At 40.3% G+C, this 27,366-nt stretch overlaps 1 protein-coding gene across 3 annotated transcripts in view; it reads left to right on the top strand.

Annotated features, from left to right (window-relative positions):
- Positions 1-26,437, top strand: part of LOC307270123 (uncharacterized protein) — a 46,372-nt gene extending 19,935 nt beyond the window's left edge. Inside the window, exons 2-3 of one of the 3 annotated variants that reach the window (XM_080053288.1) lie at positions 22,200-22,668; positions 22,701-26,437. In XM_080053288.1, the coding sequence (XP_079909414.1) occupies positions 22,200-22,668; positions 22,701-22,744 (513 nt within the window). In that variant the 3' untranslated portion in view covers positions 22,745-26,437. Of the gene's footprint in view, positions 1-16,451; positions 16,518-22,199 lie in introns of all 3 variants that reach the window. The other 2 variants (XM_080053287.1, XM_080053286.1) reach the window with 2 other exon arrangements.
- Positions 26,438-27,366: the final 929 nt, after the last annotated feature.

The raw sequence follows: 27,366 nt of genomic DNA, 5'->3' as shown, positions 1-27,366 counted from the left end.
GAATGGTAATGTTTTTCAAAAATACTGAACTTTCCTGTTAATTTACCATCAAACTTGGAAGGGACAACTTGACATGAGCTGCCTGCACATGTGAAGCTTATACAATTTTCTTCATTAATCCTAATCCATCCACATCTTAACTAATAAGTGTTGTTTACTTTATATCCTCTGGTTAAGTTTACTTAAAGTTGAGTTATATTTACTTGGAAATGGAAAGTGCAGTTAACATAATTAAACCAAGTTAGTCTTACTTAACTGAAGTTGTGTTTACTCAGTAGAATGAAGGAAACGGATTGCCTTAAGGCTCATTTATGCTCCAATTCCGTGCGTAAATAGAGACGTACGTTTACAACGTTATATCCGTCACTGCCCTCATACTTCCATGCGTCCTTTATGTTGGAATGGACATTAATCAAATCAACCATTAGTGGGCAGCAGCGCCGCTCAGAGTAAAAAGTTACTCAAATAGGAAGAAGAAGAGTCAAACAGTGAATTAACTGGATTAAATATTTTATAATAGATCCATGGAAGAAACAGCTTTAGCGATATAGGCCTACTACCGTAGCGATGGAAGAGGCTAAACTAGAGGCTGTATTATAGACAGCGGGGGTCTGTGAGGAGGACATTAATCACGACATGTCAACAAACTAGTCTCGCACGGACCTCCGGCACTTCTCTATTGCTGCCGTCAACCTGCCGTCTAGCTGACATTCTTCCCTGTTCGATCCCCTCTCATGCTGCTCTGTTGTAGTTGTATGTCCCTGTGCCCCGGCCGTGTAACTACAACATAGATAGATAAATGTGTATGTAATGTCGTACCAACTCACAAAAACCTCTCCTCAAAAGTTAAGACATTTTCTAAAGTATTATGTCTTTCGTTCATGTTTGTAAACAAATGTACAGTAAGTGAAAGTGAACTGTTGGCGATGCGCCCCCCGTGATCTTCGGTAGTGATTGTCCGTTTGGTACGCATCCGCAAGCTTGCAGGATATGTGCAGAAATACGGACGCAATGTACGCAGAGTACGGATAGAAGGCTCCATCCATATCCGTATGCGTATGTAACGTAGAGCATAAATGAGCCTTAAGATAAATCAAGTACACTCTAAATGAGCCTTAAGATAAATCAAGTACACTCTAAAAAGAAAATAGTTGAACCAACTTAATTGAATTAGGGCAACTGGTAACACACAATTGAATTAAGTTTATTGAAATAAAGAATGTAAGTTACACTTACACAATTGTTTTAAGTCAGATCAACTTAATAGTTTGTTTGTTTTCAAATCAAAAGTTTGCATTAATCCAATTTATAATTAAGGGACGACAACTTAAAATGTCAGTGTTTTCTGAATCAATATTTTTTTGTATGGAAACTTTCCATTTCCAAGTATATATAACCCAACTTTAAGTAAACTTAACCAGAGTATATAAAGCAAACAACACTTTTTAGTTAAGATGTGGATGGATGAGGATTAATGAAGAAAATGGTATAAACTTCACATGTGCAGAAAAAATGGCGGCTTCACAGGAAAATTCTAGCTGAAAAAGACATTGACGTACAACAAATAAATGTCCACGTCATGACGTTAGACAGGAAAACCTAATTGAATCGCTTTCATTTGCATAAGAAAAGCAAGTCAATGTCAGGTCAATGTAGTAAAGTACAATTTCAATTTGATGTACTCCACAAAAGTAGATTGCCATCGCTAAAGCAGAAAACTGAGTCAGACTTATTCAAAACAGTCCGTTACTTCAACTTTTCAAAAATATACTTTTTAGAGTGTAAGCACAACAAAGTGTATTGTAGAGATGACCCCTTTCCCACAATGACTTGCACTGGACTAAACGTTTGTTATGTTGCTATTTGCACCCTCAGTGAAGGGGATGTTTCATTCCATTACATCACTGTGCATTTTGTTTAAATAAAACATTTCTCTGTGAACTAACTGTTATTTCTTTGGTTATAACAAAACGGTTTGTGGAGCTCTTAAACCAGATCCCTAGTTCAACTCAGGAGACAATTTACAATAGAGGTGAATCATTCTATTGAACATTATATATTGTAACAAGTGTCTTGAAGTAAAAACTAAAGCTGTTCTCTATGTTTAGCAAATAGGGGACATAGTAAACGTATATGGAATGAAACACATCTGACCAATGAAATATAACATCCCCTTCACTCACGGTGCGAACAGCAACATAACAAACATTTAGTCTAGGTTCATCCCTTTTTTTCATTAACAGTATAATCCTGTACATTTTAGTGACAGTAAAATAGTGTTAATTTAACAGTATTAAAATGGCAACCCTGCTGTCAGTTGATTAATGTTTTTTTACAGGGAAATTTCTAACAGTGTACATTTGTTTACAAACACAAACGAAAGACATAATACTTTAGAAAATGTCTTAACTTTTGAGGAGAGGTTTGTGTGAGTTGGTACTAAATTACATACACGGCTGGGGCACAGGGACAGACAACTACAACATAGCAGCAGGAGCGGGGATCGCACGGGGAGGAATGTCAGCTAGACGGCAGGCTGAGGGCAGCAATAGAGAAGTACCGGAGGTCCGTGCGAGACTAGTTTGTTTGACATGTCGTGATTAATGTCCTCAGACCCCCGCTGTCTAAAATACAGTCTCCAGTTTAGCCTATTCCATCGCTACGGTAGTAGGCCTATATCGCTGAAGCTGTTTCTTCCATGGACCTATTATAAAAAATGTATTCCAGTTAATTCACTCTTTGGCTCTTCTTCTTCCTATCTGAGTAACTTTTTACTCTGAGCGGCGCTGCTGCCCACTAATGGTTGATTTGATTAATGTCCATTCCAACATAAAGGACGCATGGAAGTATGAGGGCAGTGACGGATATAACGTTGTAAACGTACGTCTCTATTTACGCACGGAATTGGAGCATAAATGAGCCTTCAAGGTACGAACACACTACACGCGTACCCACGTAAGCTTTACGCGGGTAACGCAGCTAAAATGTTTCTTGATCATTTTGTGTCAAAAATGGTTATACGCGCGTAACGTGCCTAGTCTCCCTCCCGATACTGTATTTCCCCTAATCAACCATGGCTGCGATCAGACCCGACACAACAGCGTGCATGGCCGCACAAAAACAACAACACGGCCAACAACTGTGCCAAAAGACAGACTGAACAGCACAAATAGCTTAGCATTAAAAAAGCATTGCATATTCACGGCAGCTACATAACAAACACAGTTACAGCAGCATCGGTGCACGGCGGCACAACATAAAGGCAAGTAGCCAACATTACCCTACCTGGCTGTGACAGGGGACCGTGGCTGGCGTAGATCAACACCGGTGCTTCGCTGTACTTGTTGTGAAAGTCCCCCGGACATAGCCGTCATGTTTGGGTTCATAATAAGAGGCGCTAGCCGCCCGCACACAACCGGGTGAGTTAACTAATGCTATATGGCGCTAACTTTGTTTATCGGCTAAAGCACAGCCGCACATATTCACTGAATTAACCAGGAAGTTCATTCTCCTGGTTTACTTTGCCCACGTCTTCTATTCCCGAGCTGCTGTCATACAGCACCGGGCGCCTGCAATACATTTTCCTCCTCTGTGTTTCTCAGCCTCTATACTGTTCTCCGACCGTGCCAATGTATGTGACGTCCAAGCCCAACGCTGATTGGCCAACGCGGTTAATCGTCACGCGTAGGAGCGTAAAAAGTAAAAAAAAAAAACTCCGCGCGTAGGGGCGTTAGGTGCGTATATACGCGGCTAACACGGCTAAAATGTTGCTTTAGCGCGAGCGACACATCTACGCGCCATGTACGCGTGTAAACCAATGGTTCCCTATGGAAAAATTGCCGATTTTATACGCGTCTGTACGCGTGTAACGCGTGTAGTGTGTTCGCACCTTTAAAATACTGCGACTTGCAGCATTTCTCTGTTTACATCTAATAAAGTAGAACAAAAACCAACTGGCCAACAAAACATTCTGTATGATAGCTTATACCTTATCATATGGTGACACAGCAGACGTTTATCATGCAAACATTAGGCAACAATTCAGTATCAGAATAAAAGCATGACAATAAAAAGTCATCAATAATATTGCCAGAAAAAGAAGAAAACAAAGTTTGGTCTTTTTATTAACAGGTTTTAAAGGTGCAATGTGCAGGGTTCTCAACTTTTGGACATTGTTTAGAGTGAGACAGAAGCGGATTTCCCCCCAAAAAATTGTGTTTATTTATTAATTTAAAGCATAATAATGGTTTTTAACACAAGTTCAGTTCAGTATAATTTCTTTGTTTTAGTTAAAATATAGCCTATTGTAGTAATTTTATGATGAAAGTATAACTGGATTAATACCAAATGCCAGACTAGTGAGATGGGTGTAGGCCTAGGGTAGTTGTTCGGGAGGGGGGGGGGGGGTTGTTGGGTTGGACGGGTGTTGGGGATCAATATTAAATCTTAAGACACAGTTCTATTTATAAAACTCTTTTATTTCAGTAAAACTCTTAGTTCAGTTCAGCAAATATGGATACTGGATATTACTGATGCTCGCTGTTGTAGCTTCGAGTGGCAGATTTTGAGGCCTTCAGGATAGGGGTTTCTGGCTCCCACTTGAAGCACTGTGGCTCCACACCAGCCATTTTGACCATCATAATGGACGACAATGTTCCTTCTAGGGCTAATCTGTTTCTGGTGCTGGTTTTGTTGAGACCAACCATGGAGAAGACTCTTTCGGCGTCCGCATTTGAATGTGGGAGCACCCAAACTGGTTCAAGCCAGTCACCTTTGAGAAAGAACAAGGAGCCGCTGTTACTTTTACGTATATCTGGCTTTGTATGTCTGTCAAATAGGGTATGTCCATAGCCCCTTTTACACAGCCAGTGAAAGCCGTGAAAATGCCGGAATTTCGGCCCTCCGCCCTGCTGTATAAATGCGACCGTTGCGCAAAGAAAGGTGCGAGAGATTGTTCTGGGAATTTTACTACCTCGGGGGCTAGTAAGATTCCCGACACAATCAGTTCCGCCTCTCTGTTTAAATGCTCCAGCTTGTTGTTGCGGAACAGGGGGGCGTTTGACGTTCCATAGCCTACGTTGATGTCCCGTAAAAATCACCAAATAAAAGGAACGGCGTATAATCTATCTGATCATAAGGTCCGTTGCTCAATCCAAACCCCCGCGCTTCATTTTGCAGAGTGTATGAGTCTATTTCTGCCCAGGAGAAGTTGTACAATGGGAAAGCTAGGCTAGGCTAAGCTAGGCTGCGATCGGATCGCCGCCAGGCCCGGTTCTAGAAAGTCAGACTTGGGTGGGCCTGTAGAAATTTTAGGTGGGCACACTTTACAGGGAGACTGAAGATGCGAGCGCGCGCAGAGCCCTTGTATGATCTCTGCGTCTGCTTTTTGGCACATTTACTGTGAATTGTGTAGAACACAGTATGCAAATAAACTTTGAGTGTTGCTGTGTGGGAGATTTGATTCTTGCATGTTTTTTTTCCAAAATGTTTATGAATAACATATAATATACATTATATACAACATAATGTATCTATTTTTCTTAATCGCAGTATGAACTGTAGGCAGCCTGAGCTGATTGAAGAGAAAGCTTTGGGACTGGGCAACCTGGATGGTGGTAGTCCAGAGCTATATACACACTACTTTCCACTATTGCCTCTGATGTCCAGCTGGGTGAAAATAGTAGCCAGCCGAGGTCACGACCCTGCTAGGGGCGTCCGGGGGTATGCCCCCCCGGGAGATTTTTTTTTACCTTTTTAAAGTGAAATGCATGAATCTGGTGCACTTTGAGAGGAAGATTAAGAGGCTAAATCTGAGGAATTTTGTGTGAACAAATAATTTGGAGACACTGGGTCTGGTGAATTAGAAGCTATTGAAGAAAGACACAGATTTTCCATAGAAATATACATTTGAAATAAAATATTATGCAGGGTCCTCTGGGATGGGTTTGGTGCTCTTTTTCTTTTACGGGACATATTTTTCTGTAATATAATGAATTAATTTAAATGCAGTGAGAGGAACGAAGCAGAATAACTCTGTTGTCCAGTTATATTTTTTTCCACAGATGAGGCTGAAATAGGCTATAGACTACAGTATACACAGTGCATGGGCAACTGAGGGCAGCCCCATTTTCAAATATTTTTAAATAAACTCAATACACACTGTGCATGCCATGGACTTGAACGTGACGTGATCAGTTAACCTCGGATTACCTCCCAGATGAACTGATTCAATTATTAAGATAATAACTATCTACCAAAACATTGTATTCCTTTTATTGTATGATAATTTACATTTACATAATATGATGTTGATATCAAACACACAAACTAAAAAAAAAACTAAATAAAAAAAAAAATTTGGGGGGCCCCCCTGGCAGTCGGGGTCCTTGGCAACCGCTCATTGCGCTTATGCCTCGGGCCGGCTCTGCTGACCAGTGACCACTATAAGCGGGTGGGTAACTTGGAGGCAGGCTGTCCTGCCCACCTAATAATACAATTAGAAGCAATGCATGGTAATGGTATATTCTTTAGTATTAATTAATTGTCTGAATTTTATTTGACATTTTCTTGGACAGCGAATGAACAGGGGCCGGTTTCTTAACGCTACGTCATTCGTAACCCCTACGTAGAGTTCCTACTTAACATTTCGCCTGTTTCCCGAAACGCTCTTTGCTACGAATGTCTTTCGTACATCACACGTTGGTAAGGTTGGTCTGGAGCGCCCGCAGAGCCTTCTTAACTCTACCGTAGGGATGTTTCAGCTCTCACGTGTGTCATTTAACTAATAAATCCGACTGTATTTCATATCAAACGGACTCAGCGATGACTGTATTTAATATCTAACTGTTAAAAACCATCCAACTGTATATAGTGTATCACGTATATTTAAAGTGGGCTATTTGATATTTTAGCAGAATACCATTCACTCTGATTCACAAAGTGTTCAAACTACATGAACAAGTACTTTTTAGTCATATAACTGACTTGCATTAACTGAATGGATGCGATGTCCGGATCGTTTTTATCAGTTTGATATTTAATACAGTCATCGCTGTGTCCCTTTGATATGAAATACAGTCAGATTTATAAGTTTAATAACACAAGTAAAAGTCCCTGCGATCGCTGTGGCATCGCCAGAGATACAGACCGATACATATCCTTCCATTAAAGCACCATGCGTAAAACGGACACAAGTGACATATCCCTGTTGCGCATGGAAGTGCCACACATTCATGAAGAAAATAATTGCTGGAAACAATCTTAATCTTAATCTCCTCCGCTGTTTCTATATTTTCTATATCTTTTTTAAAATCAGTATAGGCTATGGTAGTATGTTCGACCATGGTTAACACTAGAACCTCCCCACTGTGTTCCACACGGCTCGTCCGGCTCAGCTGACAGCAGCCGGGCAGGGTGCGTCGGATCCTCCGCCTCAAAACATGTAAACGTGTGAAAAAAATTATTAATAATCAATTAAAGCTTACCTTAAAATAAGTGTGCCATGTTACTGTTTATTGTATTTAGGATTTTAGCTCATTTGGACGCTGTTTTGGCCGTCTGTTTTTATTGATATAGGCTATATATTGGCGATATTATATCTACTTTCAGTTTCCTTACTGACCCACCACGAAACGTGATTAGTGTTCTTAAAGATACTTAGATTATAAAACAAGAGGTCCAAAACACAGATGATGATTAAACAAACTAATTTGTGACTTTATATTACACTAGAAATGCACGGGTAGATTTGACTACGCAGCATATGAGAACGCTGGCGCTTATAGTGTTAAATAAATGTTTCGGCCTAGAAGGATTTCTAGCTATCTTTTATTCGCAAAGACTGCAATACGTTTTATAATATAGCCTAGTGTTGTCATGCAGCTGCGCATGAAATGAGCAGGAAATGGATAATCAAACTCTGAGCAATCGATTTCAGCAGTGTACGAACGACGTAAGGAGGGTTTCTCCTAAGAGACCGTTCGGGAACCACGACTACAGAGGTAAACAACTTTGGTAAGTCATAACGTAGGAGTCTTCATAGCTCGCTAAGAGAGGACGTTATCGGGAAACCAGCCCCAGGTCCGTCCGATAGTGGGTCTGGACTTCCACCTAAATTTTTTTATTTTTTATTTTTTATCGGGTGGGCACAGCCCACATTTGGGTGGGCACGGCCCACCCTGGCCCCTGGCTACCGCCGGCCCTGATCGCCGCCACTATTATTATTCTAAATCATGAGCGTATATATACACACTTTATTTCTGCCTACAGTAACGTAACTTCAAACACTGTGTGTATGTGTATGTCTGATTGGCAGATATCTGCCCTCACAAAGAGACTTGCTCACAGCCAACCTGTCACACAAACACACACAGAGGTGAAGCGGATTGATTTTGTCAGTTTTGACATGTGTTTAACATTAATCACGGCGGCCTGATGTCCTGTAAAAATCACCAAATAAAAGGAACGGCGTATAATCTAGCTGGTCATAAGGTCCGTTGCTCAATCCAAACCCCCGGGCTTCATTTTGCAGAGTGTATGAGTCTATTTCTGCCCAGGAGAAGTTGTACAATGGGAAAGCTAGGCTAGGCTAAGCCAGGCTGCGATCGGATCGCCGCCGCTATTATTATCCTAAGTCTGAGCGTATATCCACACTTTATTTCTGTCTACAGTAATGTGACTTCACACACTGTGTGTATGTTTATGTCTGATTGGCAGATCTCTGCCCTCACAAAGAGACTCGCTCACAGCCAACCTGTCACACAAACACACAGACACAGAGGTGATTTTGTCAGTTTGGTTAACAGTCACAGTGATGTTGGACTCAGCGCGTAGCGAGATCAACCGGCACATCACGGGGACAGTAGCATACGGCCCTCTTACTGCAAGCTCCAGCACTTCTGCTCTCAATTCACCGGCCAGTGTTGTTGTTGTTGTAAAGCAGCTGACCAGCGCAGCGCTAAATGTTTACGTCACACCTCTTTCATTCCGGAACGCTGTGTAAAAGGAGCTACTGATGCGCCAGGAGGCCGGCGTTGCTTGGTTCTGTGTAAATAACACAGAAGCAAGCAAAGCCGGCATTTTGGAGCGATGTTGTTCCGTCAATATGCCGCAATCTCTGTGTAAAAGGGGCTAGTGTCTGGCAGACGTGTTTTACCTTGTTCTTGGTGCAGGCCATTCTTTCCCAAAACTCGTCTTTTACCTGGGTAAAAACAATGTGAAAAGAGCCAATTCAGACACCGTAGGGAAAGACAGATCTATACAGCTCAAGGCAAGATCATGAAAAGTCTTGCCTGTCAACAAAGTATTGGACATCCTCAATCTCACATTCAGTCCTCTGCTGCAAATCAACAAACTGTGCGTGTTTCAGAAGAACGTCCCGCAGGGGAAGGCGGGCAATGGCATACTCCACTGCCTCCACTGAGTGGGTCCTTGTAGGCAATCTCCATCACGTTCCGACCAAGCAGTGCAGCCGACTTCATGAACCTCGCACACAGTTTCATGAAGAATGTTTTCAACTGCAGAATTACATTTTATAAAAAAATACAAACATGTATTATTTGAAAACAAAACAGATACATGGATAGCTCAATAATTCAATATCACCTCTCTAAGGAGGTGGAAGATTGAAGACTTCTCTCTCTGAAGAAGGAGATTCAGCGTGGAAAACATGGGAAATATGGCTTGGAAGATGAGCAGATTCACTTCTGTCAAGGGGTTGGAGAATGCCTTGACCAGCCTTTTGAATCTAGGTTGTTTTTCATCTGTTAAAAACATTCATGCCAATTCATGTTTATTTTCTCTCATGAAAAGATTGTCCTTATATCACTGTAAAATGCAACCTACCCAAAGACTAGAAATAGCTGGCTAGGGGGCCATACTGCTTCAGTATGCGTGTAATGCATGACTCCAAACTTAACCAACGCACGGATACGTGCAGCAGCATTTCCATGTACTCGCTGCCATGGAGGTCACAGAATTCTGATTAAAAAAAGCATTTACATTATAGGTAACCAATTATGAATTCCAAATCTATATTTAACAGTGAGCAGGTTGCGTCACAAACCTGCTAAGTAACCTTTTCGGTTGGTGCTGCCCTTAAACCAGTACCCAATGTCCACTGCAAGATCCTCTGGGTCAAATCTGGATACCTGTGTTGCATCATATTCACTCAGAAAAGCACTTTAATTTGTCATGTAGTTCACTTTACATAGGCAATGAATAACTTTGAAACTTACCTCCAGAAAGCTCAGACCTGCCTTTTTAGCAGTGTTGTGCAGTATATGACAAGGGCATCCGTGTGTATATACGCTGCCATTTTCTTTCAGCATTCTAGCAGCAATGGAATTTCTTGCACCAGTGTTTACAGGTGCATTGTCAACCGACAAACCAACACAATTACTCCATGGTATGTGGTTTTCTCTCAAGGCACTATCAATTTTTGTATAGATCACTTCAGCTGTCCCACAGTTTCGCCCACTTGTGGGGCACATGTCAAGAAACCGATGGACAACTTTGGTGTCAAATATCCTTACTGTCAGAGGATTCATCTTCTCTAGTCCTGCAACAATAATGTACAATAATTTAACTAAAATTATCATACAGTATTTGATAATATTGCCAGTGTTTGTGACGTATAAAGGAAAGGAAACAAGCCTGCAAAACTGACCTGTATCATTTGAGCCATCTGTAATGAGAGTGAAGGGATTCTCTTTCATCTTCATCATTACACTGTTGGAAATGTCCATGTAAAAAAACATTAATCAACTGGCAGCAGGGTTGCCATTATATTACTGTTAAATTAACATTATTTTACTGTCACTAAAATTGACAGGATTATACTGTTAATGAAAAAAAGGGATGAACCTGGACTAAATGTTTGTTATGTTGCTGTTTGCACCATGAGCGAAGGGGATGTTATATTTCATTGGGAAGATGTGTTTCATCCCGATATAAGTTTATTTTGTCCCCTATTTGTTAAAATGCTAAACATAGAGAGCAGCTTCTGTTTGTGAGTTCAAGACACTTGTTACAATATATAAAGTTCAATGGAATGATTCTTTTATATTGTAAATTGTCTCCTGAGTTAAACTAGGGATCAGACTTAAGATGTCCACAAACCGTTTTGTTATAAAAAAAAACAACGGTTAGTTCACAAAGAGATGTTTTATTTAAACAAAATACATAGTTGAGGGTGCAAAAAGCAACATAACAAATGTTTAGTCCAGCGCAAGTCATTGTGGGAAAGGGGGTGTCTCTACAATACACTTTGTTGTGCTTACTTGATTTATCTAAGGCAATCCGTTTCCTTAATTCTACTGAGTATACACCACTCTTCAGTTAAAAGTAAGACCAACTTGGTTTAATTAAGTTAACTGCACTTTACGTTTTCCAAGTAAATATAACTCAACTTTAAGTAAACTTAACCAGAGGATATAAAGTAAACAACACTTTTTAGTTAAGATGTGGTTGGATGAGGATTAATGAAGAAAATTGTATAAGCTTCACATGTGCAGGCAGCTCACGTCAAGTTGTCCCTTCCAAGTTTGATGGTAAATTAACAGGAAAGTTCAGTATTTTTGAAAAACATTACCGTTCCGTAAAATAACAGCAAAGGCCTGTAATTTAATAGACTGCCTTTTATTTTAACAGTTAAATGCTGTTTTTATAAATAACAGGTTAATGCTGTTGAAATCCTGCTGTAAATGTACAGCAATTGTTTACAGTGTAGGTCATCTTTGAAGTGTGGCGCCACAGCTCTGTTGATAATGCACGTTGTCTTGGTGCTGGCACTCTTGAAGTTTTGAGCTGTGGGGGATCTTTAAAGCATTCTCTATACAGAGGACTAAAATGGTCAGCGACTGCAAAGGGGACATTGTGCTCCACCATTGCAACAGCCACCTTTACCTCCACTCTCCTTGTCTGCAACAGAATCAACACTTCCAATGTAATAAATCTGTAGTTTTTTTGACGCACATATCAAGAATCTGAAAGACATCCAATTCATCAAATATGGTCCCCGCCTTTTACTGTTGCCTACCTTGGTTTCTAGTACACTCATACCTCCAACAGAGCCTTTTGGAGAATAAAATTGAGCAACACTGGAATATCACTCTCTTGGCACCCATCCATGTAAGTAGGCCTACACAGCGTCAGCAAAACAATTAATTACTTACTTTGGGTGTTGACGTCGGGCCTCCGCAAATGTAAATTCCTTCGATGAGACGACCATCACTCGTTGAAAAAGCCGGTATATGATATGACAACAATACTATAGGGTCTTCTTCTCACCCCTTTTCGAACAGGTAAAGCAAGTGTAAGACAGTTTATTTTCATTTGTGGTTTTCATTGTGTGTAAATATTACTTTATTGTAACTGTCCACTTGTTTAATTTATTTTATTGTTTATTATTGCTTTTTTATTTTTTATTATTTACTTGTTCGAAATAAAAACATTTTCAATTCAATTCAATTCAATTCAATTCAATTCAATTCAATTCAATTCAATTCAATTCAATTCAATAGGGTGATACCCACCCCCAAATGCTTTGCTACTTTCTGATTGGTTGAACACCTGGTAGTTTGATTGACTGGTGTGTGGCTGCGTTGGACCCAAGAGCTCGTTGCAGAGAAAGGTTAACGGAACCGTATGGTGATGGTGGTGACGCTCAGGATTTATCGAAGCTATATATATAAAAAAAATTGTTTGGCAGAGTTATAATTTACGTGAGAAATGCAAGGTGTGGCGTGGAGCGTGTGAATTGCCTGAAATGCGTGTGTCTCACTCTCATTGCGTGAGTGTTAAGAACCCTGAGTGTGTAATATGAAATCATCACAACAGTTGGTCTCTATGGCTCCCTTTCAGAGAAGCAACAGTAATTCTTCAAGAACATTCCGGCTGGTAGTTCTGATGGACACAGTGTGGCCAGCTGTTCCATTCTGTGCTTCTGTAGAGCTGATGACATTCCAACTATGACGTGGTCCATGGTATGGAGAAATACAGAGATATAAGAGACCCTTTCTAAGGGGGAAAAACATTTCTAAAGAAAAAATTCAGCTATTATGCACTAAATTAAACGTACTTATGGATATTATAATTATTTTCTACCAAGTCTGCTATGAAAAAAATCCCACGATTCTACACACTGCAGGTTTAAGGTCACAGTGATGTTGGACTCACAACACAGAAGTTAATACACAAAGAAATGTAAAAAAATTAAAATAATATAAAATTAAATGCAATCACATGCACTAACAGAAACATCCAGGAGAAGAGTCATTATTAGCCAAACAAGTAAATCATAACCATTTAGGAAAAGTCAATAAAGGAATATCTTTTTTTTATTTTTAGGTTTAGAAAATGACTTCAATGTGTTCTGAAAAGACGTATTTATTCATTATTATTTATTTCAAATGAAAAATTACACAAACTTTTTGTCGTTGTCTACTGATTGGTTGAGTAGTTAAGTTAAGACCCATAGTTCTGATATTCAGAGGGTGAATGTTTTAATGTGGGCCAATTGTTTGAGGCAGGTGGACAGAGTGTAGTTGAAGATGTCAGAAATCAGCTACGGTGTTGGATTTTTTTTTTTTTTTTTTTTTTTTTAACCTTTATTTATACAGGTAAATCCCATTGAGTCCGAAGACTCTTTTGCAAGGGAGACCTGTTCCCATTTACACGTTACCATTCACACACACATTCATACACCGATAGCAGGCTAACTATCGACATTCACACGAGGCAAGGTGGGTGAAGTGTCTTGCCCAAGGACACAACAACTATGACACAGGTGGCAGGGCGGGGATCGAACCTCCAACCCTTTGATCATCGGCCGACCCGCTCTACCAACTGAGCCACAGTCGCCCCACAGTCGGATATACATGTGGAGTTTTTTTTCGGATGGGAGGAAGGAGTGTTGATGTCTATGGTGATAGCCAGATGCTCACAGGGCTCCAGATGTTTAGGCGCCTAAATATCTGGGGTGCCCGGGATACTTTCACTGGTCACACTAGTGCACCTGAAATGTATGACATCATGTTAAATGTATTATCTGCTGTAGTGCTGAACAATTAATCTAATCGGAATCGCGATATGAGCAGCCTAATAGGGGAGAACGGGGTAAGTAGGCACACTTTTTACTCTAGTGAGAATTGCTCATCACCTAAACATCTTTCAATAGTCATTCCTACATTAAATTGAAGCTTAAGGTGTTGGCTTGAAATGTGTACCCCTCACTTTTTCTATCTTATTGTAATAAAGAAAAAATTAATCATCAAAGACACCCTTACACATTGTGACAACTAACCCCATCAAGGGGTCGGTTGTCAAACACTATGGGGTTGTTTGTCACAATGTTATCTTAATGGGAATAATCTTAAAAAGAAGGCAAGCAAGTAGAACTAAATTTGATAGTTTAATTGCATTGTCAAGTTGACAAATAGGCCTACATAACTTACTGTAGCCTTGGCAGCTGGTCCAGTTTGGGATGCACTGGGTTGTTTTGATTTTGTTGCCCTTTTTTCTTTTGCATGCAAGCTGCCTTTTCCTGCTCTATTCTTTCCTTCTCTGGGGTGTCAGTGATGATACAGCTTGACAATTTATTTCGTTATTGGGTTCCTTTTCTGGCTGCAGCCTTGAGATAACATGTGACAACCAACCCCCCAAAAAATGTGACGACCAACCCCAACTTGAATTTCTTGCTAGCATCAAGGCCAACAACCATCTGACAACTAATTAGCTTGCTAACAACAATCTAAACTATAGTTTACCCTTCACACTTTGTATGAGTAACAAGTGTTTTGTTATAAACCCATTGTGTAAAAGCCTGGAAGAAAAATACTGAGGAGCTAAATATTTTGAATTTGACATGAAAAACACAAACAGTCGTCTCACCTCAAATTCAGCGGTCTAACTCCAAGGAAGACTATGTAGGTGACCTCTGATCCCAATTCTGGATATTTACATACCAAAATTTCACAGACAGCACCTTCTGGTTCCAAGATATAACGATTGTGACATCCAACCCATGTGACAAATTACCCCGTTCTCCCCTACTCACCAATGAGCCAGCCATCTTCCACAGAGCCTTCTTGGAGACACACACCAACAGAGCCGTTCTGCATGATAAATGAGTTGTGTGTTCCTCCAGGCCACCGCGCAGCAGCGTTTAACAAGGACATATTTGCATCACAAACTATTTGCACGTTGACAGAATGAAACCCCTTTCTTTAAACATAGTTACTTTCTTTGGTTGACGGTGCTTTTATGGCTATGTGGGTGCAATCTATGGCTCCAATTATGTTTGGGAATCCGGCGATTGCGTGAAAGCCCTGTTTGATTTCGGCTTATTGGGGATCTCTGTAAGGGAACTGGATGTAGTTCGGGGCCATATAAATAACTGCATCCAACACCGCCGGCATGGTTCTACTCATTGATGGCTGGGGAACGCTGGATATGTCTCCAACCTCACGATGAAATGTGCTGGTAGCTAATAGTCCCAGGGTGGACAGGAGTTGGATATGCACAGGGATTGCATTCATGCGTCTCGTTTCTCGAGCCAACATTGGTCCTAAATTACGACACAAATCCAGCAGTACATTCTTTAGGAAGCAGTACCTACTAAGAAGCCACTCTGTGCTCTTGCAAAGCAGATCAGCGCGATCTTTGAAAATGTGCTCCCTGCGGAGCGTATGGTTTGCCAGGTCTTCCAATAACACAAGATAAACCATTGCACTAGATTTCTAAAATTTCTCACAGCTGTCTTTATAGGGTTTGACACCAATTAGGTAATTTGTCTGTTTAAAATGAGACAATGGAGTAATTGAATGTTTTATAATTAAAGGGAACAGGGGACATATGTGGATGTTGATTGCTTAAAGGGGACGTATTATGCCAAATCTCAGTTTTAAAGGTGTATTTCCAAGGTCTACCAGAAGAGGTTTTCATGGTTTATTGTTAAAAAAAACATTAGTTCTCTACCATTGCCCATTTCTTCATCGGCTTTTCAAGCCTTCTCTGCTCTCTAACTCAAAAGGTTGCATTTGACATCTACCCCCCCTTCGCAAAAATTCTAGTATGCTCTGACTGGTCAGATCTACATGGGCGTGCATGCACTGCCCTGCTCATTTACTCTATACCTACCTACATGGGCATGGCACACGCCCAGCTGTCAGTTTTGTTTACTTTTGGCCAATGGAGATCGATGTAAACATGTTTAGCTTCATTTCTACAGCAAATATCGGCACACTTACCACTTCTAAACTAAAAGCTTTACAACTGAACCTGGTCAGGCAGGAGTCTGAGCTGCAAACTGTGAAAATTGCATCAAGATTTCTGGTTTCCCTGACATTATCCTCAGGTAAATATGTCACTGTCAGTAACAGAATATGAGCTAAGTATTTATGCATAAACTCTCTAAACTTGTAACATACAACGTTTTATGTATGTCTCTACAGGTTAAACTGGGGAATGATCTACAACCCGGTGGAGTGAAAAAGCTTTGGTTGTGAAGCCATGCTGAGGTAACATGTAAACATGTACAGTAACGAGGCAGGAAAGGAATGTATCAGGCCAAGATTCACTGGAAAGGCATTATCTTTTGTAAAAAAAAAAAGTATAGAAAAAATTACAGTCAGAGCTGCAAATTATCTGACACCCTTTCAATTTCTAATAGATAATGTATCATTTGTATTTTGATCACTCATTTATAATAAAGTTTTACTGTTGTATGTATTGTGTTGAATCCGTGTACCTTCCGTTCAATCCATATCCGTTTGGAAATCAAAACACGAAAAACGAAAAGTGACCTGTTTTTTTGATAATCATCCTCTCATCTACATCATATATTATACTAAAACACGTTTTTATCCATTTTTAATCACAATTCATGACCAGGATATCAAATATGAGAATAATGGCCTAAATGTCGTTTTTGAAAAATACATGTTTTAATTTAGTGAAAGAAGTGCGTGCGCACGCGTGTGTGTGCGCGCCCAGAGGCGAACTTAACCATTGCGCAAAGGTAGGCCTTGGGTCTCATAATCATCTGATAAATGTTTGTTTTACTCTTCATTCATTAATCACCGATTACGTGCGGACGTCAGCATCGCACTGGGAACTGAAGGACGCATCCTACATTATTGATAATGTTATTGATACTCGTGATCAGCTGAGGCATAAGCCCCAGTGCAGACAGCTGCATATGAAAGCATTTTTATTGGTTAGGTCCACGAGTGAAAATTGCGTCTGAGGCGATCGTCGTCTCTGTCTCTCTTTTTTCCCTGTCTTCACTTCACTTGTCGAGTCAAAGTGGGAAATCGCCCAGTTTAAGGGCGCGCGAGCGCGTCTGTGTGTGTCTGTGTCGAGGAAAGAAGAAACTTGTCTAGGCTATATTTTGTCCACGTTTAGGCTATAGGCTATCTGAATTGAGCTTTTTGTAAAATAAGGCTCTTGATGGCAGCCAGCCAAAATGTGTTTCCCCTCTCAATAAAGATTAAACATTTGGTGGTTTGTCCCGTTTTGATCTGGATCAACAGCTGTATGTCTGTCGCTGTTTAGATCATGCCTCGTTTCCTCTGAGCAGCACAGTTCGGTTCGGCACGGTTCGGCAGGGTTACCCTACTAGATCTGCCATGCGTTTCCACTACCGACAAGAGGCTTTAGCCTACACTGTAAGAAATTTCCCTGGAAAAATACATTAATCAACTGGCAGCAGGGTTGCCATTTTAATACTGTTAAATTAACATTATTTTAATGTCACTAAAATTGACAGGATTATACTGTTAATGAAAAAAAGGGATGAACCTGGACTAAATGTTTGTTATGTTGCTGTTTGCACCGTGAGCGAAGGTGATGTTGTATTTCATTGGGCAGATGTGTTTCATTCCATATGTAAGTTTACTATGTTCCCTATTTGTTCAAATGCTAAACACAGAGATCAGCTTCTGTTTGTTACTTCAAGACACTTGTCACAATATATCAAGTTCAATGGAATGATTCATTTCTATTGTAAATTGTCTCCTGAGTTAAACTAGGGATCTTGCTTAAGATTTCCACAAACCGTTTGTTATAACCAAAAATAACGGTTAGTTCACACAGAAATGTTTTAGTTAAACAAAATGCATAGTGTGGTAATGGAATGAAACATCCCCTTTACTGAGGGTGCAAATAGCAACATACCAAACGTTTAGTCCAGTGCAAGTCATTGTGGGAAAGGGGGCGTCTCTACAATACACTTTGTTGTGCTTACTTGATTTATCAAAGGCAATCCGTTTCCTTCATTCTACTGAGTAAACATAACTTCAGACTAACTTGGTTTAATTATGTTAACTGCACTTTCCATTTCCAAGTAAATATAACTCAACTTTAAGTAAACTCAACCAGAGGATATAAAGTAAACAACACTTATTAGTTAAGATGTGGATGGATTAGGATTAATGAAGAACATTGTAAAAGCTTCACATGTGCAGGCAGCTCACGTCAAGTTGTCCCTTCCAAGTTTGATGGTAAATTAACAGCAAAGTTCAGTATTTTTGAAAAACATTACCGTTCCGTAACATAACAGCAAAGGACTGTCATTTAACAAACCACCTTTTATATTAACAGTTAAATGCTGTTTTTATAAATAACAGGTTAATGCTGTTGAAATCCTGCTGTAAATTTACAGCAATTGTTTACAGTGTACTTAAAAGACGGAGATAGCCACGGTCAGAAAACAGTCTATGGGTCAGAGCCATCACGGCGATGGACGTGCATAGCTCGTGGCATTGTGGCAGCGGGACACAGTTTAACCCGCTGATTAATATAAATTATATTAACTTCATAAACTTCAAAAATGAAAATGCAAATTTCTTACATTTTCTGTTTGTCTCCTTTCCTATTTTCTTATGTAAAGGGCGACATGGAAAATAAAAAATAAGAAATGGCAATCAATTCACGACCAAAACCATCCTTAAAAATAAAGCAGTTTATTCATATTCAGTGAAATGGAAATATAAAGTGTACATAATTCAAACGGAAGCAAAGCCATAACTTGTATGTAACTGTCCAGTTGTTGCTGGTGGGCCCTGAAAGAGACCACCTGTCCCACCCAGTGAACAGTCCTCTGATGGAACAGATAGTGTGACGGTCCTTGTGGGTCAACGCTCCGTCAGGTCACTCGGATAGCTGTAAAACATGGCACAATCAATGTTACATCAGCCTAGCCTTGCTACAAACTAATGAAAATATATTTTTCTTCCATTATTAAATAAGATAGGCTATTACTAATAGATTCAGTATAGCCCTTGCTCAAGAAGCAACGAGTTCTGAGTGATACTGTGTGCTTTTTGAAATATAATGGACAGGAAACAAACAGCAGCAGCGGCAACTTACAGTATTCCTGTCTGTTATAGTGTACATTACACTGGAGATGTAATAGGCCTACTGCTGTGTACCATGACTGCTTAAATAACTACACACTGTCAACAACAAACAAATACTCTTCAGTTTACAACACACCATACAGTTTCACCGTCTGTTTTTCACACAGGGGCTGTCACGACAGACTCACAGATCTAACCGTTAGCATAAAGCTAACGGTTAAGCTAGCGGACGCTAACGCTAACTACTTAACCCAGCAGCATTATCTCATTTCAGTCGGCGTTGGTTATTATAGGAGGGATCAATTAAAGCACATTACACACATTGAACTCATAAACGGACAGATTTGTTTTTTTAGGACTACTTACATTTCCAGAGGAGAGATGGTGTCTCTCAGTCTTCAAGGCACACAGTCTCCTCCACACTCCAGTATAACGGCAGATCACACTAACAGATTGCCAACCTTTGCTGGGCATAGCCAAACAAAATGAAGTAAATCCATTCAGCCCTGGTCTGCTTCGAGGCTGGGGTGTGATGGTAGCTTGAGGATGAGCTAACACTGCAGCTTGCTTCTACTCTGTTGTTGCATTAGCAGTGGAGGCTCAGCTGTGTGTGGTTACCAACGGGGGCGTCGCCGAGTTTCTGGCGAGCTTTCCAGTGGGAGTATAATATTATAATGAAAACCGACTGATTTCGTCATCAGCCGGTATATTTTGGAACAGACCATCAAATCCCCCCTTTTTCGAAATAAGTGTCCCAGAAGAAACTGACATATTTGTCTTTTTAAAGCTTGTGTGTGCTGGTAGGGACCCCAATAACCTAAAAAGTGTGCCCAAACTCCGGAAATGTTTTGTTTTTCATAATATGTCCCCTTTAATGCAGACGTTGACACTCTTAAATGCTTTGCTTTGCGCTTGTAATATCGCTATTCTACCTCTAGATTCGGTTCATAATCATAGCCAGAGCTGTGCTTAAATTTACACACATTCTTAAGTATAAGTACATTTTTGTAAATTCCATACTTTGCCTGGCAATGTTCTTATTTGTGTTTAGTACGGTTGATAAATGAGGCCCCAGGTCTTCTTTTCATTTGTTGTAAAATCCCAACGATTCCCATCACTGCTGCCGACCCTGACTGCACATCTCTGCCTCACTAGTGTTGTTTTTGTCAACGAAATGTATGACAAAATATCGTCGTCAATGAACCTTTATCACGTGACAGAAACAAGACGAGACGCAACGTAAATTGTGGTCATGTGACGAAGACTATAATCATATATATAATGCTTTATTGTTGACAAATAAAAACGGGACTAAATGTAGTTTACAAAAACGAAAACTCTGCTAAAATATCTTTTCATGTTCATTGACAAAAACGAGAGGACACGAAATGTTATAAGGCTATTTTGTCTCGCCATTATTATTATTTTGGAATATTTCTGTTTCCTGAGTCTCAGGGCTGCAAACAGGCTACGGCTTCAGATTAAAAGCATTTCACTGGTTTAACATGAGCATTTAACTAGACAAATGTGAGTTGGCTTTTATTTTGAAATAGCAGAAAGTTAGCAGGTGACGTTACTTCCTCAATGGCAATATAGAAGCTAACAAAGCATTATCCCCCAAAATCAATAACACGGAGAAAATGACTGCTGAACATTTACATTGCGGGCTGCAGCCTGAAGTTGGGCTAACTGTCAATATGCGGCCAAACGTACTCACGTCGTCTTGACTGGATTCCTGTCGGACATTAACCATGACTCCTGTGTTCCCTGCTCTCCTGATACATGCAAAGTCATGTTGAAAAAGTATTCCATTGTTTTCTGAACGAGTAGTAGCCCTGTTAGTGGACGTCTATCCATCAAAACTATGACGTAGGTCCTTGGCAACGGTCATTATACCCTTGACAGCGGTCTGTCTTGCTGGAAATAACAGACCTGTAGAATGCCGTGATTTACATAGGATTTTCAAAGTGCCATGTATTAAGTTCTGTCAACGAATTCCACTGTATGCCGTCTGTGCTACCAATCGCATGGTTCAAACCATTTGTGTTATATCTTGTAATACAAAATCTGACTTCAGTTTACAAGCAATACAAGCCATACACAATCATTTTATTTGCACTTTGTTATTATGTTATTGTAGCTCTAGCATTCAAGCACCTCGTTTCTCTTAATTAAACTTGAATGTAATGTCAATTTTTTGCTGGCATTGTCATTTGAAGCTATTTTATTTAGGCCTATTTATTTTATATAAATGTACGTCATTAGACAGGAGATTTTGAAACACAAAGAGAAGCTGTCCGAGCTCCACCAGACTGTTGTTCAGGTTGAGGAATCCGGCATTCTTTCATGTTTGTTAGCTCAAATAAATATGATGTAAATTAAATCAGAGTGTCTTCTGTGTCTGGAATTGCATGTATTCTTGAGTCTATAAGGTAAAAATAATATAATAAGATAAGATAACCTTGTTTGACTTGTGAAATGGGGGACTTAAAGAACATTTTGATTTTGTCTGTACTATACTAGGTAATTGTACTATATTAACTGAGTATAATTGCATTACTAAAAAGACTTAAATACAAATGTCATTGACTAAGACTAGACTTAAATGTCATCAGCTTTTGTTGACTAAGACTAGACGCAAATAGTCCCAGATAATTCTGACTAAGAGAAGACTAAAATGCTCAGACTTGACTACACTAAAAAGAGTTTAAATGTGACTAAGACTAATAAAAACTAAAATGACAATTTGACACAAAGACTTAAAACAGGCCCCCAAAAACAACACTATGCCTCACTCATACTCTGTCTTTGTATTTCTGTCTGTCTGTCTGTCTGCTACAGAAACAAAAAGGAACAAAGAAAGCTAAACCTCATCCCTGTCAACAGTGTAAGAAGGAGTTCATCTCGAAGTCAGCCTTAATGATTCATCAGAGAATCCACACCGGAGAGAAGCTGTACAGCTGTGACCAATGTGGTAACACATTCACTCAAGCAGGATCCCTCAAAAGCCACCAACGTATTCACACTGGAGAGAAGCCTTACAGCTGTGAGGACTGTGGGAAAACCTTCACTCACTCAGGACACCTCAAACGCCACCAACGTATTCAAACTGGAGAGAAGCCGTACAGCTGTGACCAATGTGGGGAAACCTTCTTTCAATCAGGGAACCTCAAACGCCACCAACTTATTCACACTGGAGAGAAGCCGTACAGCTGTGATCAATGTGGAGAAACCTTCACTGAATCAGGATCCCTCAAACACCACCAACGTATTCACACTGGAGAGAAGCCGTACAGCTGTGACCAATGTGGTAAAGCTTTCTCTCGTTTATCTCACCTGCAGTCCCACAGCCGTATTCACACTGGAGAGAAGCCATACAGCTGTGAGGACTGTGGCCAGAGATTCACCCATCGAGGTTCTTACAATAAACACAGGAACATCCACACAAAGGAAAAAATCTACCCTTGTCAGCATTGTGGGAAAGTCTTCAGTTCCTACAGCTCATCCTGGGCTCATGAGCGTATCCACACTGGAGTCAAACCACACCAATGTCAACATTGTGACAAACGGTTCTACTCATGGTCTGAACTCTCACAGCATCAGCGAATCCACACAGGACACAAACCGTACTGGTGCGTCAAATGTATGAAAAGATTCACCACAAACTCTCATCTAAAGAAACACAAGTGTGTTTAAACCTGGACCGATCAGACCATGATGAGTGAACTCTGTGCATTTCAATTTATTTAAAGAGCACCTATCATACTTTCTCTTCTTTTCTGACCTCTAAATGCTGTTATACTGCTATACAGTCATGCTACATGGTACCAAAGTGTCAGATAATGACATACATGCATTTTAGAGAAATTCCCTGCTTACTGTCTGGGGTGGCTGCAGGTGGCTGTGCACAGCCTCAACACTCCAATGCCATTTGCAGCTGTCATGTGCCTAGGTTCCAGAATTGATCTACGTAGATAAAGCGGATTTCCCATGTATGGTCAGGCTGCTGCACGCTCAGACATGTCCCTGTTCCCCCCTCCCCGCCTGTTCAAATCTGCCTGCACACACACTGCAGTCCGCTCAGTGTAACGTGAAACTAGCCTGTTGCTATGCAGTTAACAGCCTTCTCTGATTGGCCAGGTTCAAACACAGTGCAGAGGGAGAGAGCGTTTTTGCTGAGAGACTTAACTGCAGTACCAAAGTTAGACTGAAAAATAGCATAATAGGACCCCATTAAAGAGCACTTATTTTGCTTTTTAGACTTTTATGACATATAAACATTGTTATAATGATTTATAGTCATGTTTAACCATACTAAAGTGTCAAATAATGACGTACATGAATTTAGACGTACTCCCAGCTGACTGGCTGGGGTGGCTGTGCAGAGCACTGGGGACACTAGGGACGCCGGTCACGATTCAAATTTCCGGGATTTATCTACATAGATCAATCCGGATTTTCCATGTATGGTAATGCTGCAACGTGCTCAGGCACGCTCCTGGCTACATGCACCGGCAAAAGGAGGAGCTGGAGCTCCACTGCCTGTCACAGGTCTTCCGGAAGGTAACCAATCACAACGGAGTGGGGTTGGCAGGAGGGGGACGAGGGGGCGGAGAAGGACGAAGCCAAATGTAGGCAGAGAATGCTGAAAGCGCCAAGATGAGAGGAAGAGCTTCCCGAAAATCTACATTGTTTTTTGTGCTGTGATTCATGTCAGGTTGCTCTATAGGAGTTATTAATAAGAAATGAAGACCAGAAAAGTAGTCCAATAGGAGATCTTTCAAAACTCACTGAAGAAACATGGAAGCACATCTGATTTGTGAATTTCTGAAAAATAAAACTTACTTAGATTTTTTATATTCACTCACACTCTCTTAATAACAGGTTACGCAAAAAAAAATACAAAGCCTTCCACAATATTCAGTGTCTAGCATACAGTTCGCCAATTGTTCCACAGTCTGGAAAAAAATCTGACAGAACTGCGAACGGGGTTAGTCAATACTGCAATTATTTAATGTTATTTCCATATCCTCTCACTGCTGAAGGTTTTGAGTTTTTTTGGCATTTTCTTAAAGGTCACATATTATGCTAAATGCACTTTTTAAATGTGTTCTAACATATCCATGGGTCCACGGTGTGCCTAGAGACTGCCAAAATATTTTGAAAAATAACAATCTCTCCTTTTCTCACTCTCCCCCTTTCTGAAACCCCCACCCCTCCCCCCCAATATACTCCAGTCAGAATTTTCCCCTTTTCTGACCTCACAAACTGGAAAGCCAGAAGCTTCCACTGTGCAGCCCACACCCCTATTCAGGGCTGTACAGTGCGACAGTTTTGATCGCATTTGCTACTGAAATTGATCACGTGCGATGATGAATACAAGTACACTCGCACGAGTGCTAATGAGCAGATGCTGTCTGTTTGAGACACAGAGGAGTGCTGCACAACACTGCTTAGAGGGCTCTACATTAACACTCTCCAAATTCGGGTAAATGTAGTCTTAGGCAAGTAAGTTATTGAGTCCACCCTCCACTTTGGCTGGTGAAAGATGTGTGCTCGGGACCTAGCGTCTACACTTCACCAACGGTAATAACCGGAAAGAGACGGCACGCAGTTAAGTTAGCGCGTGTGCAAACAAAACATTTCCTGTGCGCCTTCACATTAAAAGCATGTTACTAGCCAAACGTGAGTTGACTTTTTTGAAGCCGGTAAGAACAGGAAGTTCGTGCTTCACAGCCCTGCAGTGCGCTAGCTTGAAAATCAACTGCTTCAGCTGCAGAGAGCAGTCAACAACAGTAGTCTATTTAAACAAAGTTTGAAATAACTGATAAGCCACTGAAGAACTACTCCCAACACATTCACAACAACCTATTTAACTTATCCTAAATTGTACCAATATCTATACTTATTTATTTAATAGGCTATATGTTTTAAAGTTAGGTTTTAATTAACAGAAGGACATTTACCAAAAATGTTTATTATTATGAATATAATAATGATATGTATATACAAAAAATATATAGATATTAATTTTATGGGGAGAAATATTTCTGAATCAGCAAAAAATTGCAATTGGCAGGCAGGTTAGATTATTTTGTCTAAATTACAATCAGTGCACCCCTATTAATTTTTCTACAATTATTACTGCACACACTAGGATATGACATTAATTGAGAGTTTCAAATGAGACCAAGATGACAGGCTAAAAGGTAATTAGAGCGAAATGCATGGGTTAAGGTTATGCAAGTTTTCGATCATACTTTGTGTGCTACTGAATTTATTTTTGTGCTACTGATTTTTTTTGCTTGCTAGCACCAGTGCTACCACCTAAAAAAATAAGCGTACAGCCCTGCCCCTATTTCTTATTGGTCCACGGCCCTGACAGACAGAGGGCGAGGCGTATCTGGCTTCGCTTCCGGACAGGGGGCGGGGGGAGCTCAAAGATTGTATATTTACGAGGGGAGCTGCAGCTCTTTTTAAAAAATAGGCCATTGTGAGATTAGCTGAACATCAGCATAGTACAATAAATTATCTGAAAGTTTTTTTCAGCAAACAATTAAAGAAAAACGTATTAGGGACCACTAAGACCATATAATATGTTGTATAATAGTACCGAAAAGTGTATAATATGGGAGCTTTAAAGATTGGACTGAATAGAATACATTTCAGCCTTGTTTCTGTAGATCAGATAAAACAGACACGCATCTGTATTTCACATGCATTTTATTATCAGAGTTATTAAGGCATCAACAAATAATGAGTTTTTTCTGTTTGTCATAAAACAAAACGTGGCCGAGAGAATATGTTATTTTTGTCTCAGCATATGGTGTGTGAATATATAATATCATGTAATAAATGCAGAGCCCTGTTTTCGTGTGAAATTCCACCTATCAATGAAACTAAAAAGATTCTGTTGTAGACCCTCATTCATCAGAGTAAACCCATTTCCGAGAGTTTATCTGATCCCATCAGAATAATTCTTTTACATTTTGTTGAGGTCTGTCTTGTCAAATGTTACAATAGTTATGTATTCTTTGAAATATTTAAACCGCTATGCATGCAGTTGTCTTTTTATTGTTTGAAACCATTTATTTTCTTTTTTGTTATTTTGAAACAATTTAAAGTTTTTTTTGTTGGTTTCAATATACCTGCAAACTCGTCGCTTTTCGGCGAAAATCGCCGTTTAGAATCAAAATATATGACCCACGTGAATCGTATAGATCCGAAGAGTTTTTGTTTTTGGGAGGGGGGGGGGGATAGCGGCAGCTGCCAGAGAAGTCAGCCAGCGCTTCCCAGACTGGACTGTGTGGGCGAGTTACCGTAGTGTGAGACAAGGGAATATCGTTATCTTGGCAATAAAACATCTTTGGTAGACGTCATGAGTATTGTCCAATCAGCGTTAAGATCGGGCACAGTAAAGCATCACTGCTGCCGCTGTGTGTTCAGACTTTAGAATTGGCTAAAAGTCTCAATCAAAGCCCTTTTGATAATAAAAAATTAGAGGCTTTGATTAAACACTGTCAATGCTGCAGAGGTTAATGTAACAGCCTACTGAAACAGAAACTATACGGAGGGACGCAGCTCACTGTACAGTCCCTTTATTTAGTCGCGCTGTCAGTTTGCCGACATGGCTCTCTGTTAGACTCGAGACATAGAAAAAGATCGCGGAAGCCGTTCCCGTAGACAAAGTTAACGGGCCGACTGATTTCATCCATCAAACCACAGAGTTTTTTCTGAGCGGCGTCTCACTCGCTCACTGGGTCTCCCGGGTCACAGCGATCGACTCGCTGCTTTGCTGGGGCGGAGACTTTGTGTGAATTTAACATCACGGTCGTAGACGAATGTTATAACTTTATGCTGTATAGTTTGCACTGCACTGTTGACCCACACGGGACTCTTAAGTGAAGCTGACAGTTTAATGAGCGCACATTGCAGAAATGAAGTGTCTGCAGTGCGCTCACAATCAGAGCCGACCGACAGCCCCCCCCCCCCCCCCCCCCCAATTTAT

The sequence above is a fragment of the Ammodytes marinus genome (assembly GCF_949987685.1).
Source record: "Ammodytes marinus genome assembly, chromosome: 24".
NCBI classification, from domain to species: Eukaryota; Metazoa; Chordata; class Actinopteri; order Uranoscopiformes; family Ammodytidae; genus Ammodytes; species Ammodytes marinus.
This window is presented reverse-complemented; position numbering and strand designations above follow the sequence as displayed.